Genomic DNA, 16348 nt, shown 5'->3' with positions numbered 1-16348 from the left:
TACTTTTATAAGCTGCCATATGTATTGCATGAAGTTGTATTCTTTCCAGTCTGGCGAGCAGGAGAGTTTTCCTATGGGGATTTGCTGCTGCTCTGGACAGTTCCTGACATGGACAGAGGTGGCAGCAGAGAGCAGTGTGTCAGACTGGAGAGAATACACCACTTCCTGCAGGACATAAAGCAGCTAAGTACTGGAAGACTAAAGATTTTTTTTTTAATAGAAGTAAATAAAAAATGAATGTAACTTTCTGGCACCAGCTGATTTGAAAGAATTTTTTTGTGAACTATACCTTTTTAAGAGTTTTTTTTTTTTACAATCATTAGTAAACATAGGCCTATATACTCTAATTTATGTGCAAAATATCAGATTAATGTAAACCATTCCATATTTACATCTATGAAATTTAAATTTATGTGATTTTTCTCAGAAGTTCCAAGCTGTTTTCTGATTCTTCCAGATACAGCACCTCTCCTTTCCTCAGGTTAGGTGTGGTCTTGCATCTCAGTTCTATTGAAGCGAAAGGAGCTGAAATGTAATACCACACACAATCTAAAGACATGGGGTGGTGCTGCTTTTGCACATAAGTAGCAGTTTTTTCTAATCCTGGATAAGCCCTTTTACATTTTACCAAATTTGAAATTCCCTGTGTTTAAAAAAAAAAAAAAAATTACCCCCCCCCCACACACAATAATTTAATTATTAATTTGATCTATTTTATAATTTATTTTTATTTGCAAAATTGAATAATTTTGAATTGAACCATTTCCTGACACACGCAATCTATTTACAGAAGAATAGAGGAACTCAGTAATTTCTGTATCCTGTTTGGCCATAGTACTCTGACTCTGATTTAGAAATAAAAAAAATTATAATACATTTAAAAAATCCTGAGGATTTGTGTCCGCTTCATTAAGGTGTTTTTACAGGTGTCAAAGCATAAAAAGGAGCAAGCTCTAACACTACTAGTTTTCCAAAAATGTGCAGTTTTAGCTTAGAATTTCTCACTTTAGAAAACTACATAATTAGCTCCCTAAAGTTGGTAAAACAAATTATCCTTGGTGTGGAAGTACCCGGTGTGATCAAAAGCTGCTGTTTAGGCATATGTCAGGGCTTAAAGGGAGAGAAGACATTTTGCATATTTTTAGCTCTGATTTTGCTGGTACTGTTTTGGTCACCTTACGCACTTTGCAGACACCCACTCACATGGTAACAGTTACAGTGGAAACCTCCAGAAGTAAACCCATTTTGGACACCACACTCCTTTACATAGGTAGGTTTTTGAGGAAAGTCTTTGAAATTAGTAAAAATGAAAATTGACATATTTGTTAGAAGTTTATTTCACTCAAAATTTCTCATTTTCAAATCAATGTAGGGGAAAATTCACCACAATTTTTCTTGAATATGGCAGTACCCCATCTCTGACTGTACATAGCAGGGCCCAGGGGGGCCGGAGCAACATTTTTAGTGCAGATTTTGCTTACGCCGCCATGTTACGCATGCATGACCTCTTACATACCAGTATAGTGAGAACCCCCGACAAGTGTCATTCTGTAAATTACACCTCTCAAAGTATTTGATTTGGAGGTATAGTGAGAATCCACAGATATTTTCCAGAAGTTAACGCATACCTGTCAGCAGTCTTTACCCACCTGAACACTGGACTATGAATGCGACCACATTTCAATAGAGCTCATGAACGGAACTCACCCGGCATGGTCGTATTGATAGCTATCTGATCTTCCCCAGGTATGCCTACAAATTGGGCCTTTGAAGACTTATGCGGACCTGTTTATAGCAATGCAGAACCATTTGCTCAGACAAACTTGCCACTAAAATCATTTATCTCTGGCCAATTTATTACCTTTGCACAATTAAAAAAAAGCTTAGCGGTAATCCTAGTAATACAATTAATCACCCACCCACAGGATTGGTAAGAGGTCATCTGTGGGGGTCCAGCATGTCTCCCTCATTACCTATAATGCCTCTCTCCCAGCTCCTGTGCAGTGCTCCAACCTCTTCCCTCTTCCCTGCTCTGATGATGCCATTGTGTCTCTGCAGGGGGTGGGAAGGGAGAAATGCTCCCGAAATCTTAAGGCAACAGGTGTAAAGCAACCTGCAGCCATGAGAATGGTCCATTGATAAAAAATAAAAAATGTCTCCAACTCTGATTGGAGAAGGGGGGGGGGAGTTCTTTACCAGGCAGGGCTGCATCTACCAACTCTCCTTTTGACACCCCGACACCCTGCCTTCCTGCATCAGATCAGTGCTCCAGGCAGTTACACCAGGGTAGTTTCTAACAAAATGTTGCTTTCCTTTTGTGCCCTTACACAGTGATGAGGAATCGGAGGCCGTCATCCCAAAGGACAAACTGATGATCATGTGTAAATATGAACCCATCATGAGATGGATGAGGAGCTGTGACCACATCCTGTATCAAGCCCTTGTAGAAATTCTCATCCCAGATGTCCTACGTCCTGTGCCCAGTAAGTATAGAAAATTAACTGATGTTTTAAACATGCTTAAAATTGTACATATGGAACGGGGGGTCTTGTCAAAGCAACTGACCATTGCATTTAATGAAGTTGTCTTTTGGAGACGTTTCATTGTTTACTGTTAAATGGTCACTGTCATTATAACTAATGCTGTTAGTAGTGGTACGTTGCTATATGAAATAAATGATTTTTGATTACCTGGTTATCTCTCTGCGAAATGCTTTCCGTAGTTTTCGGTATATATATCTCAGTTGTAGATCTTTTGCAGATGCTTGGTAACGTTGGTTGGCAACAAGATGGTTAATATAACCCCCGCTGGAGGCGCCCCAGCTGGCGGCACTACTCCGCCAGCCGCCGGCTGGGGCACCTCCAGCGGGGGTTATATTAACCATCTTGTTGCCAACCAACGTTACCAAGCATCTGCAAAAGATCTACAACTGAGATATATATACCGAAAACTACGGAAAGCATTTCGCAGGGAGATAACCAGGTAATCAAAAATCATTTATTTTATATAGCAACATACCACTACTAACAGCATTATACATAGGATTGCCTATATATGCGCTTAATGTCAATAAAATTTTTACATATATTTTACCCCTCAGTGAACCTACAGGTGTTCATTTTTGACAATCAGCGGTATCTCTTAGTGCAGCGCTAGTGAGAGGTTATTTTAACCTCATTATATATAATTTGAATAACATTGATTATTCATGAAGAAGAGGGAGGAGTAAGGAGTGATGAAGTGTGCTAGAGTGAGGCACAAATGCTGAGCCACAACTCCTCTTGGACTCTTAATTACAGTAGGAGACCTGTGTATAATCCACTGCACCGACAAATTACCAAAAGGTAACATGCTCACGAGGGGACTTCCCTTTCATTCACCATGTTTCACCATTTATTTTTATCTTTTGTTACTTATTCTCTCAGGTACATTGACTCAGGGTATCCGAAATTTTGCAAAGAGTCTGGAAGGGTGGCTGACAAATGCAATGTGCGACTTTCCCCAGCAGATTGTCCAAGCAAAGGTAAAGCTAACTGTTAAGAAAAGGGATTTTGCAATTTTTGGAAAATTTTTGGACTTACTCTTTCTTGCTGTTCCACTATTAACATTTAGTGATATTTATTTTCCAGGTTGGAGTTGTTAGTGCCTTTGCTCAAACTTTGCGTCGTTACACATCCTTAAATCATCTGGCACAAGCAGCCCGGGCTGTTCTGCAAAATACGTCTCAAATTAATCAGATGCTAAGTGATCTCAATCGTGTGGACTTTGCCAATGTTCAGGTGATTATAAGAAACCCCTAAACTTTGTGAAAAGGTTACTTCATGGTACATGTTGTCATATATGCATTTTGTTGCTGGTGACAGGAACAAGCATCCTGGGTGTGTCAGTGTGAGGAAGGCATGGTCCAAAAGCTGGAGCAAGATTTCAAGTTAACTCTTCAACAACAGAGTTCTTTAGACCAGTGGGCGAGTTGGTTAGATAATGTTGTTACCCAAGTACTGAAGCCACATGAAGGGAGCCCAAGTTTCCCAAAAGCTGCCAGGCAATTCCTCCTGAAGTGGTCATTTTACAGGTTGGTTCATGCTTGTGGAAAAAGCTTTTAATTTTAGCATTTGTGTTGCTATAGCGGCTATTTGTCTCCATGTGTCTCTACATACAACAGTCAGTCTTTTGTCTTTTTCCTTTCACAGCTCAATGGTAATTCGAGACCTCACCTTGCGTAGTGCTGCCAGTTTTGGATCTTTTCATCTAATTCGATTACTCTATGATGAGTACATGTTCTATTTAGTAGAACACAGAGTGGCACAGGCCACAGGAGAAACCCCAATAGCAGTAATGGGAGAGGTAAGTTAACAAATTCTAGGAAATGTTCTGTTCTGGCAGATAGATTAGTTTTCAGTTATTTATTGAGCAGCCAACAATTATACTGTTTGATACTTCAATCCTATTGTCTTAGTATGACTTTCTATCACTTATCAAGTACACAACATCTTTAATGACTTCTAACCAGAGCATTATAACTATAGTCAGTAGTGACTAATAGAAGAATGTTACCTTTTACTGTTTTTTTTACACTTTGCTTTCATTCAGCATCATAGATGTATTTTTCTTTCCTCTCTAGTTCAGTGACCTGTCTTCTATGTCTCCTGTGTTAATGGATAAAGGTGGGTTCATGTCCATAGTAAACTTTTGGTACATTTTGTTAAGTGATTCTTTCAAGAATTCTACTTTTAATGTTATAGCAGATGAGTGTAATCCCAACCCTGTGGTTGATGTTTCACCTGTGACTGCTCAGTACATGAGAACACTGGAGAATATAATGTCACAGCAGAACAGGTACTGAGGAGGAATTCATACAAAGATTCAGTAAGAAAGATGTGATGTAGAAAAATATTGAAATTATTCTGCATTTTCCTGTATGAATATTTCCAGTGCTGTAGATATATCAGAGGGCTAAGAGAAGTGGGGAGGGTCACACCAGTAATGTGAAAGTCTGAATAGGTCATGTGACAGGGAGCTAAGAGTAAATGCATGGCTTTGCCCTCTCTTATATCTTAGGGCAGTGTCCCCGGGGTCCTCTCTTATATCTCAGGGCAGTGTCCCCCCAGTCTATGTCCCCGGGGTCCTCTCTTATATCTCAGGGCAGTGTCCCCCCAGTCTATGTCCCCGGGGTCCTCTCTTATATCTCAGGGCAGTGTCCCAGTCTATGTCCCCGGGGTCCTCTCTTATATTTCAGGGCAGTGTCCCCCCAGTCTATGTCCCCGGGGTCCTCTCTTATATCTCAGGGCAGTGTCCCAGTCTATGTCCCCGGGGTCCTCTCTTATATCTCAGGGCAGTGTCCCAGTCTATGTCCCCGGGGTCCTCTCTTATATCTCAGGGCAGTGTCCCCCCAGTCTATGTCCCCGGGGTCCTCTCTTATATCTCAGGGCAGTGTCCCAGTCTATGTCCCCAAGGTCCTCTCTTATATCTCAGGGCAGTGTCTATGTCCCCGGGGTGCTCTCTTATATCTCAGGGCAGTGTCCCAGTCTATGTCCCCGGGGTCCTCTCTTATATCTCAGGGCAGTGTCCCCCCAGTCTATGTCCCCGGGGTCCTCTCTTATATCTCAGGGCAGTGTCCCCCCAGTCTATGTCCCCGGGGTCCTCTCTTATATCTCAGGGCAGTGTCCCAGTCTATGTCCCCAAGGTCCTCTCTTGCTTCTCAGGGCAGTGTCCCAGTCTGTCACCAAAGTCCTCTTAGTTTTTGGACATTATCCTTCCTGAAGGTTAATGTTTTTGTTGCCCCCCTACTAAGCATTTTATTAAAGGATAAACAAAAACTTAGGTAATTGTGACCACAACATAATAAGTAGGTGTGTGTGTCTGTGTGTGCATATGTTCTTCCAGTTAGTGTACGTGGGAATGCAGTACTGCATGTGTGTTTACATTCATCTGTCAAATGAGTGTGCATGTAAGTTCAGCAGCGCAAGCGTGTGTGTGTTGGCTATAGCAACCAATCAGAGTTCAGTTTTCTATTTACCAGAGCTATTTTAAAGGAAACCGTTTAGCACCAAACTTGCTATAAAGCGAATTAAAATTGTTAAAAAAGCTCCTAACAAAGTGCCCAAGCAGACTTGTGTCCCCAAAAACATACTTTTATTATTTCACGCGCTGTATGGTAATTCCAACTAGTCATCTGAGCGGTCCTGGGGTCCCAACTAGTCAGTCATGGTGCTGTATTCCGCTGTAATCACGCCTCTGTGACAAACTGATCTTTAAATCGTGCCGAGACGGGTGGGCCTAAAAGCTTGTACTAACACTGACCTCTATATTCATGCGGACATGCGTTGTACTGTGAGAAACAGTTATTGCTGAAAGACTGTCTCAATGATCTTGACTGCAGCAGGGTCTGGGAGATGCTTTTTGCGATGCTGACAGGCGGGGATGCGTTCAAGGCTATTTTGGCTATGATATGCACAGTACAATAAGGAAAGTACATGACTGTTCTACACATGTCCGCATAAAGATGTCGACCTTAGTACGAGTGCACAGGCCCCCCCCCTCTGCCCACAGAGGTGTGATTACAGCGCCATGATGGTGACTAGTTGGCACCCCAGGACCGCCCAGATGACTAGTTGGAATTGATTAAGATATAGTGTAGGAAAGAATAAAAGTAAGTTTTCATGGTTTCGCTGACTGGGACTCTTTGGGACTGGGACTACAGGGGCACTTTGTTAGAAGCTTTCTTAACAATGTTTGCTCGCTTTATAACGAGTTTGCTGCTGATTGGTTCCCTTTTAAGGTATGAAACCTGAGCTGTGATTGGTTGCTATCGGCAAAAAACAGATTTACTGCTAGAATGTTTGTTTGATTTTCTCCCTGACTGTTTGCACGAGTATCAGAAAAGTTTTGTTTGTATTCTCAAAGAGTTCCGGTGCTGTTGGTCTGTCTAAAATGTTAATAAACATCAAACCTGGATATGTAAGAAGGTTTTGGCTTTCATAGGAGAAAATCTATTAAGTGTGCAGAATGTTTTGTTTTTTTAAACTAAATGAAAAAGGAAAAATTGGTAACCAATCTAGTTCTTCACTATCAGTCATTCGGCTTCCATCTATTGTCTGCTGATAAACTACATCTTGTAAGATGCTGATTCTGTTTTCCATCACCATAAATCTCCCATTTTGAGGGCAGCCCTCAAGTTTTCATTAGGGTTTAGGCCGGGGTAAGAAAAGGGCCATGTCATTATTCTTTCATCTCTAAGGTCTTTTTAAAGGCTAGAAAACACAGTGAATTACTTGAATGCATGCAATGGATCATTGTCCTGGTGCTCACAAAAGATGCAGACATTTTCCAGTACCACTGTGTCTTCTAAAGTAGGTTTGGGAGTTGATCCTGAGTACATCTTTACATCTTCAACAGGCGATAACTAGCCCATAGCAGTACCCCACCTCCAGCTCGATTGAGTTGTAGTGGAGTTCTTTGCGTGTTACTGATCCAGCTACACTGTCTGTTAAGTCACGCTCATTTTTGATAAACAAAGAGGGAAAAACAAGCTGTCTAAAAATTTTGCACACCTTTTTATACTGGGTCTTGATCTCCTTAGGCCACATTCTTCCTCAATACACAAACACCCATCACCTAATATGCCTTAGAATTGTGCACACAATGCCCTTTGTACTGTGTCCCTGTGTAAAAGCTCAAAAAGTGAATTTAGTTGGCATTGCCAAATCGACATTAAACTAAACTAACTTTACTGTGTGCCTTGTATTGCATGCTTTGTTCCCATTTATCCATCTCCCCAAATTAATTAAATAGAAAGTGATTAAAATGATTTGTATTAAACTCAGCATGGTAAAAGACATCCTCTAGAAATACGTATGTAACAGATTGTTATATATGTAAAGAATGCTCAAATGTTTTGACATGAGGTTACCAACCTCTTAAGGGACAATTCTGGTGAAAAGCTTTTTCCCAGTAATTTAAACACATTACAAAGTAATATAAAGTTGTAATATGCTTCAATTACCTATCTGCCCCTCTTCCGTATCTTTCCCCCCTCAACCCCCCACCAGGAAGTGACGTAAACTCCTTGTTACCTAATGACTGGTGACCCCAGGCTTTTCTGTGGCAGCCATTTTGTGACAATGACCTCATCAAGAGGGGAAACTGGTCTAAGCCCTTTTAGGCCAGCCTCCCTTTGTCAGATGATGCTGGTTGCTCAGCTCTGATTGGCTGAGGAAGCTGTAAGCCATCTAACAGTTCTACAGAGTCGGACATCACAGAAGACAAAGTGCATCATGGGAAAGCCCAAATCATGAACTGAATAAAAAATTACACCAATTGGAGCTTCAGTTCAGTTGTTTTTTTTTTCTTTATCAGCGCCAGAGTTGTCCTTTTACTTTGTAAAGAAAATGCGATTTAAATGTGGTTGTAAACTAAGCTAGTAATATAACATTAGGTAACTTGTGGTATTCCAGCTATTATGGATGGGCTGGTGGAGCAGGTAGGAAGACTGCTGGTTTGATGCTTTCAAAGGGAACCTTTCATCCGGCATTACGGTGCAGAGCCTGTCTGACCCACCGCCCCCCCCCCCCCCCCTTGTGGAGCCCCTGGATACTTACCCTTTCCTGCAAGTCCCTCTCCTGGACCCGGGTGCAGGAAGGTGAGCGTGCGCTGTATGCAAATAACCAAAGATGAGTCCGATGCCCAGAGAATGATTGGAGCCATCGTTCTCTATGGGCCTTGCACTCACCTCTGCAGCATGCGCGCACGATTCAGACGGTGAGATCTTCGTCCCGGGATCAGGTCAAGGAGCGGGACTTGCAGGAAAGGGTAAGTATCCGGGGCTCTAGTGGGGGGTCGGGCGTGCTCTTCTCCGTAATGCCGGGTGTCAGGTTCCCTTTAAATCTATTTAATCTGTGCCTAATGAAACGATCAGGATTAGCAATTAGCAAACCTTGGGCACACCAAACTCTCTGCCTTTGACTCCTGGTGTCTAAAGAAGTTGGATGCTGCCAGGAAAACATGGTTTAGGCCATAGGCCAGGGATGGCTAACCTTGACACTCCAGCTGTTGCAAAACTACAATTCCCATCATGCCTGAACAACCAAAGATATGGCTTTGGCTGCCTAGGCATGATGGGAGTTGTAGTTTTGCAACAGCTGGAGTGTCAATGTTAGCCATTACTGCCATAGGCTGTATTCATGTGTTCCAGGACTCCCTGGGGCTGCGTCCAACTTTTTCAGCCATAGGTAAGCAAATGCAGAATACAAGAGTAAAGCAGATGGAACTGCTTTTAGATCTTTGTTTTTTTTGTTTTTTTTTTACAATAGTTATTTTATAATTAACAATCCATTAATTAATTCCCATAGATGACATCAGTGAGCTTGGAAGTGATACAGATGGGGATATCCGTGCCTCTGGTGAGCCACCAGTCAAGAGAGAGCGTGTGGATATGAACCACTCCATGCAGGAAATGTAGAAAAGTCAGCGATGCCTTAATGTTTCTCGTCTTGAGAGTTCAGTGACCACTTGCACCATTTTCCTGACATTTGCTGTTAACCTTTTTAAATTTGAAGTCTGGCTTGGATAAAATGTGACATCAGTGACCTTGCTGCAGCCAAACTTGCCATGTTCCAACCCATCCTTTGTTGTGGAGGCATACAGCAAGAGATTTTAAGATTATTTTTGAGACTTATTAAATCTAAATAAACCAAGCTACATATTGTGGACTATAGCTTGGAGCATTTTCGTAAACTTTGGCACGTTACCTCATTGTATATTTCCCTGACCTGGGCCGAATTCCTTTGCCAAATCACACTGTGCTTTAGATGAGGCAATGCGTGTGAGTAGTTGCTAGGTATGTTCATATGCGGAGAAAGTACTGCTGAGAAGAATGGAAGTTGTTTAAAAGGTTAGTGTTATAGAGGATCAATCCTTACTGTGATGGCAGAGAAACTAAAAACAGCCAAAGTGGGTGAGTGATAGAATTTGGGTAACTCCCAAAGTTACATATCCAATTCCTCGCAGACCTACGCTGTTTGCACAACTCCTATTAAGGTCAATGGCATAAAGGAAAAATCACATAATTCACCCGCCTCTGCTTTCTTTGGCTTGGACAACTCTGGCTGCTGCGAACAGGCTGAAGGGAGGCCAGGGAGCCATAAGTTTTATAACATGGGAATACCCCTTTAAATGGGGGTACTTGTGGGATAAGACTTACATTTCTTCATGCCTCCTTTAACAGGAATATAACACGTTGAAAATATCTTTAGGTTGGTTGTAAATTTTTAGGATTAGATTGCCTGCATTGTTGTCTGTTTGAGAATGAGTTTTTTTTTTTTTTTTTTTTTTTTAATAGACTGTTATGGTATATCTCATGTACACCCATAATCATTTTATCTTAAGAGTTATTCTGGAGATGTTATTTTTTATATTTGGCTTAAAGGGCTTTAAATAACAAAATAATCTACACTCTTTCATCCCAATTGCTTTGCTGCTGTCTGATGCTTTCTCTGCCATGGTGCTCCTGCAGGAACTGCCTGCTCATCGCTCACTGACTGAGGCAGGTAACTGGTGAAGGATGGTCCTAGGGACTGGAGCTGTTGAAATGGCAGAGGCACATGAGTGAAGTTAAATAGTTTATATTTTTTTAAGGTTTCTTTATTTGCCTTTACCATAAAGACCACAGACATACAACCTGGATATTCCAAGCTGTAGGCTTTAGTACTGAATTACAGGCGTGACACCAATTAATTAGAAGATATTATTGACTGGGCAAAGAGAACAAAATCTGAAAGTGGGAACACAACGGCAACCCATTCCTCATCAGATACCAGTCAGTCATGTTGATGGGGTGCAGACATTTTTTGCAACCCCACATCACATACCATCACACTGTTAAATGTTCCATCCTGTGAGGAGAGGGAGGTAGATAGGGAGGAAACAGAAGATGTGGACACAGCATAGAAACATAGAAGATTGTCAGCAGATAAAGCCCCCCTGGTCCATCTAGTCTGCCCCATTAGTATTTCCTTTCTTAATATCTTAGGATAGATCCCTGGCAGATTTGTATTCAGTTACTGTAGATTTACCAACCACATCTGCTGGAACAGATGAAACATTCTCAGAGTTTATTGAAGGCACTGGCAGACCATTTTGGCTGCAGGTTATTAGAAGCTCATAGATCTGCCGCCTGGACATAAAAGCTAGTGACTCCCTCTTCTGCTGACGCTTTATGGTGGTCTGCTCCCAATCTGTGGCCATGCAGCTGGAGTTCTGTGAGGGTGGTCTGTACAGTTATGATCCACATGCCCTCTATCTCCAGAACCAGGCACCAGCCCAGCAATTTGTATTTCAGTCCATCCAGAGACCATGAAGCCCACAATCCCTCTATGATCCGGAGACAAAAGGTGCGTTTACACGCAAAGATTATAGTGCGAATTTGCGCGATAACGATCGAATTCGAACGATAATCGTACGTGTAAACACAATGAACGATCAAATGACGAACGAGAAATCGTTCATTTTGATCTTTCAAATCGATATCAAATCGTCGTTCGCAAAAAATTTGCAGGTCGTTCCATGTAAACAGTCGTTCGCCATTTTAACCAATGTGTGAATTTTCCGTACAATATATCGTACCGTATAAACGCTGATCGTTAAAAAAAAAACAAAAACGTCACTCCGACATCGTTAATCGTACGATCGGGCCAATTATCGTTTTGTGTAAACTGTATCATCACAGTACATGTAATCACTAGGTGATGGTGCCATAGTAAGGTAATCTGGACAATCCCCCAGTGTCACTGAGGTAAATAACATGGGCTTTGCAGCATATATCTCCACTGGAAGTCGCTGGGCAGTTTGATTGCTGGAATACCTTTTTAGGTTTGAATACCAAAGCAGCCTGCAGGCAAAGCACAAGGATCCCCCCCACACACACACCTTTTTATATAATATATACTAGTAAAGGATTTGTAGAGTGAGTTTATTGTTCAATCTTATATACATTTAGATAAGGTCTGTTCTCTATAATTCTGTGTCTGTAACATGAAAGGTTTTCTCTTGGCCTCTGCTCAGTGCTTTCTGCAACAAACATCAAATTGTTATAGATGTTAAACAACCAGTTTAGCAATCCAGTGCCTTAGTATTTGATCCTGCCTCTTTAATTTCATTGCTTGCATATTCTTATATTTTTCACAGCCTGCTGGCTCAGAAGCCCAGACAACCTTTACAAATATTATAAAATGTGAACTCAAGTGATCTCTTTAAATAAAGCATGAACAATGTGTTAGAGATGGAGGTCATTAGTCTATCTGCATAAAATTACAGTAAAAGTGGGTTAGCAGACTGTCCGTAAATGGTAGACATGTGTGCGGGGATATATGTTGAGGTGTTTTTTTTTTTTTTTGTTTTTTTGTTCCCCTTACTGTATCTGAAATATATGGTTATATTATATGCTTTATAAATGTATTCTTAAGTAGAATACATATAGTACTTGGATTTAATAGGGTATTCCTAATTTATTCATCTGTCCAGAGAATCGGTGGGGGTTGGGCCATAGAGAATGAATGGAGTGCTGGCCATGCACGCCTAGTCCACTCCTTTAACTTTGGAGTAAACTCCTTTATTTTGCAAGTTATCCCCTATCCTTTGCAGCACCTATCACTGTGTATTAGGAAGCCAAACTATGAGACTCGTTGATGACCAATGACCTGATTCTCGAAAAAAAGACTGTTGAACTTCTGTGCCCTAAATGTGAACTTGTGGCCTTGTATCCCATCTTGGGAATGTATAGTTGCCTTTCTTGTAAACCTCTTTAAAGGGGTTATCCAGGATTTGAAAAATATGGCTTGTCTTTTCCAAAAGCTGCATTACCACGTACAACCTGAGAACAGGTGTGGTGCTACACCTGTTCTCAGGTTGTATGTGGTAATGCAACTCAACTCAGTTGAAGTAAATGGTACTGAGCTGCACTACCCAATACAACCTGAGGACACGGTGGTGCTGCTTTTGAAAGAAAGCAACTGTGTTTTTCTAATCCTGGACAACCTATTTTAAGCCTGCAAATTTCAGAAGGAAGTTTTTGTATATTTTGTTAAATAACATATTTTGGTATTAATGGTTTATCACAGCTTTGTCTTGCAAAGTGCCAAACATTGGCCTCTCAAGATAATAGGACTGGTTGAATTTTTCTTTCTATAATTGGACCTGGTGGGTGTAAAAACATGGTGTAATCTACAGTAATGTTTTTGCACCTACAGAAAACGGCCTTTTTCCTATTTTAACATTTTCATACATAAGAATTTTTTTTTTAAATACCTTTTTGAAATTTGGTCAGCCACCGCATTTACCTGTTGTGTATAGACTGTATTGAAATGACTTTGTGTTATTTGGATTTAAAGCGTAACTGTCATTTTAACAAACTTCTGACATGTTCTAACCACATGTCAGAAGCGCTTAGATCCCTGCCGATCGCTAGAACGAAGGGTCAGAAGCGCTTAGCAGTGCACGCTCTTCCCTTTACCATTGAGAGTGAAGATAAAAGTAGCAGTGGACAGAATAATAATGGGGCCTATTGAACTTCTGGCAATCACGTCTACCGGAAGTTTCATAGACTCCATTATAATTCCATCCACTGCTACTTAATGCTGCTAAGAGCTTTTGTCTCTTCGTTCTAGCGATTTGGTGGGGGGTCTCAGCACTTGGGCCCCACCGATACAAACTTCTGATATGTGGCTCTAACATGTCAAAGGTTTTTTTTGAAATGGCAGGTACGCTTTAAGTTCTCTATGATCTAAACGCTGTTTTATCAGAATGGAAAGTTGTTAAACGTTATTAACTTCCCAGACTGAAAAGGGACTTTTGTAATGTTGACTTGTTTGTGTGATCTGGGAATTGACAACTCCTATTTTATTTTTCTAAAATAGCATATTGAAGTTGTAGTATTTTCATATCTAAAAAGATGCTAATGTATATGAAGCAGGATAAGGGTTGTAAAGACACCAGGAATCTTAATGTCCACTATTAATGCTCTTGTTTTCGTGTTAAGTATAAAAAGCAATTGTGACCTTCATTTTATTTACCTGTAAAGTGAATATTGGATTATATTGGCTTGAATGTCTGTGTCACTTACTGTGTTTTATTTCTGTTCTTCTCCTTCACTTAGGTTCATTGGTTTATTTATGACCTATAACTATCCCTATTTTAATTAAATTTGATTGCAGAGAAAAGAAAAGATTAAAAAAAATTTGGTGATCATCTAGGCGAGTGCTTCTCAATTCCAGTCCTCATGGCCACCGACAGGCCAGGTGAAATATGGGATATCCTCAAAACATTACCTGTTGGTGGGCCATGAGGTCTCATAATTTTCTTTTAGAGAGGTAAGTTGTGTTACCTTACCTCCATAGGCCTTTTATTTCACATGTAGGATCTGAAATGAATCCATTAACCCCTTAACGACATCGGGCGTAAATTTACGCCGTCGCCGCTATTGGCTGATCAATTCAGATCAGCCAATAGCAGCATTCGGAACCTTTCCTGGTCATCGATGATCCGGAAAAAATGGCGGTCGGTGCTGTCCGAGGACGGCACCGACCGCCATTACTGTAAAAAGTAATGGTGGTCACGGTGCCACCGGCCCGATTGCCGTGAACGGCCGGCCGGTAACGGCGATCGGGCCGGTGGCACGGCGATCAGAGTCCACAAAAATAGTAAATACCTGCTCTGGTCCAGAGCAGGTATTTGTACATTACTCACCTGTCCCGGGTCTTGATCGGCGTCTTCCGGGTTCGCGGCATCCTCCGTCATTCCGTCGGGTTTTCGGCTATTTCTGGCGGTCCCCATCGTCTTTTTTTTTCGGCTCCAGCCTCGTCTTTTTCCGGATTTTGCGCTCTGCTGCCCTCTAGCGGCTGATATGTGTAATACACTTATCAGCAGCTACAGGGATGTTCAGAATGTAGAAAAAGTTTTTATTTCCCCCCCCCCCCCCAAATTTTTTTTTTCTATTTTCCGCACCCTATCGCCGCTGAGTGTTGATCAGCATCGCACGAAAGTGCGCTGCTAATCAGCAACTCCTCCTTTTTGGCGTAGGGTGTTTTTTTTCTATATTCCACATAAGTGCGGCATTTATCAGCAACTACTTTGTTGGCGTAGTTTTTTTTTTTTTTATACTTAACTGTAAAAAAACACTACATTACACCACACTACATTGAATAAAGTTTGACACTACACCACTACATACTCCATATACTAGTCCCCGTATAAAGATGGCCCCCAGGGTGTTTTCGGCGTCGGACGCATACGCTATTATTGCCTCCGACACCGAAACAGCCAGTGAGGATGAATGGGGGGATCCTTTTTTCCTCCATTCATCCTCATCATCCAGTGACGTGCCTGGGGGTAGCGTACGCTGCACCCTAAGCCCCCCCCCCACCAGACACTTCTTTTCCGCCAGTACCGTCCCAATAAGAGATCACGGTATGGCGTGAAATTCTACAAACTCTGTGAGAGTACCTCAGGGTACACTTACAGATTTAGGGTAGGTGCACACTGCGGAATGGCGAATGATAACTCTTCGTGCATTCTGCAGCTGGTACCCGCTGGCGGACTAATGCGGGCGCGTGTCTCCACCCGTGTCATAGACTCCAATCTATGCATGGGCGGATTCCATCGTCCATCATCCATCATTCACGTTGGACGGAGAGCGGAATCCGCCCGTGCATAGAATGGAGTCTATAACATGGATGGAGACGTGTGCCTGCATCACTCCGCCGGTGGGTGCCAGCTGTGGAATGCACAAAGGGTTATCTGTCGCGATTTCGCTGTGTCCACGTATCCTTAGAGTGTATGATGGAAGGGACACCCGAATCCAGCCCCCAGATGCCCCCTCCCCCGAGTTAGTGGGGAGATAGTTTGGGACCTGATCTTCCCACTGCTGGGTAAAGGTTACCACCTGTACGGGGATAACTTTTATACCAGCACACCCTCTTCCGGTTCCTCGCTGCCCGACCTACTGTAGCTTGCAGCACGATCCGAACATATCAGAAGCAGTAATAGAGCCCTAATATTTAGCAGCCATGGAGCGGACCCAGCACTTCTGGATATGAAGGACCCCGTATCGCATCAGGACAACATTCTCCAGGTGACGTCCCCCACACTGGAGAACAGGAGACCCCAGAAGAAGTGCAGAGTGTGGCGTAATAGGGGGATCAGGAAGGACACCATTTTCCAGTGTGACACCTGTCCTGATCACCCCGGCCTCTGCATACTGGATCGCTTTGCTGGATTGGCTGGAATGGATTTCGAGGGGCCATGTTGCATTCAAAAGGCCTCTGTGTTGCCAAGACAGTTGAAACCCCCCACAAGTGAC

General features: G+C 42.1%; 1 protein-coding gene across 3 annotated transcripts in view; it reads left to right on the top strand.

Annotated features, from left to right (window-relative positions):
* Positions 1-10313, top strand: part of RFX2 (regulatory factor X2) — a 54984-nt gene extending 44671 nt beyond the window's left edge. For all 3 annotated transcript variants that reach the window (XM_069978727.1, XM_069978726.1, XM_069978728.1), the window contains 7 exons: positions 2332-2483; positions 3426-3523; positions 3630-3779; positions 3864-4072; positions 4191-4344; positions 4622-4664; positions 9348-10313. In XM_069978727.1, coding sequence (XP_069834828.1) covers positions 2332-2483; positions 3426-3523; positions 3630-3779; positions 3864-4072; positions 4191-4344; positions 4622-4664; positions 9348-9457 — 916 coding nt within the window. In that variant the 3' untranslated portion in view covers positions 9458-10313. The remainder of the gene's footprint in view (positions 1-2331; positions 2484-3425; positions 3524-3629; positions 3780-3863; positions 4073-4190; positions 4345-4621; positions 4665-9347) is intronic.
* The last annotated feature ends 6035 nt before the right edge of the window (positions 10314-16348 follow it).

The sequence above is a fragment of the Dendropsophus ebraccatus genome, chromosome 7 (genome assembly GCF_027789765.1).
Source record: "Dendropsophus ebraccatus isolate aDenEbr1 chromosome 7, aDenEbr1.pat, whole genome shotgun sequence".
Lineage (NCBI taxonomy): Eukaryota > Metazoa > Chordata > Amphibia > Anura > Hylidae > Dendropsophus > Dendropsophus ebraccatus.
Note: the sequence above shows the minus strand (reverse complement) of the source record. Positions and strands in the feature narration are given on the sequence as shown.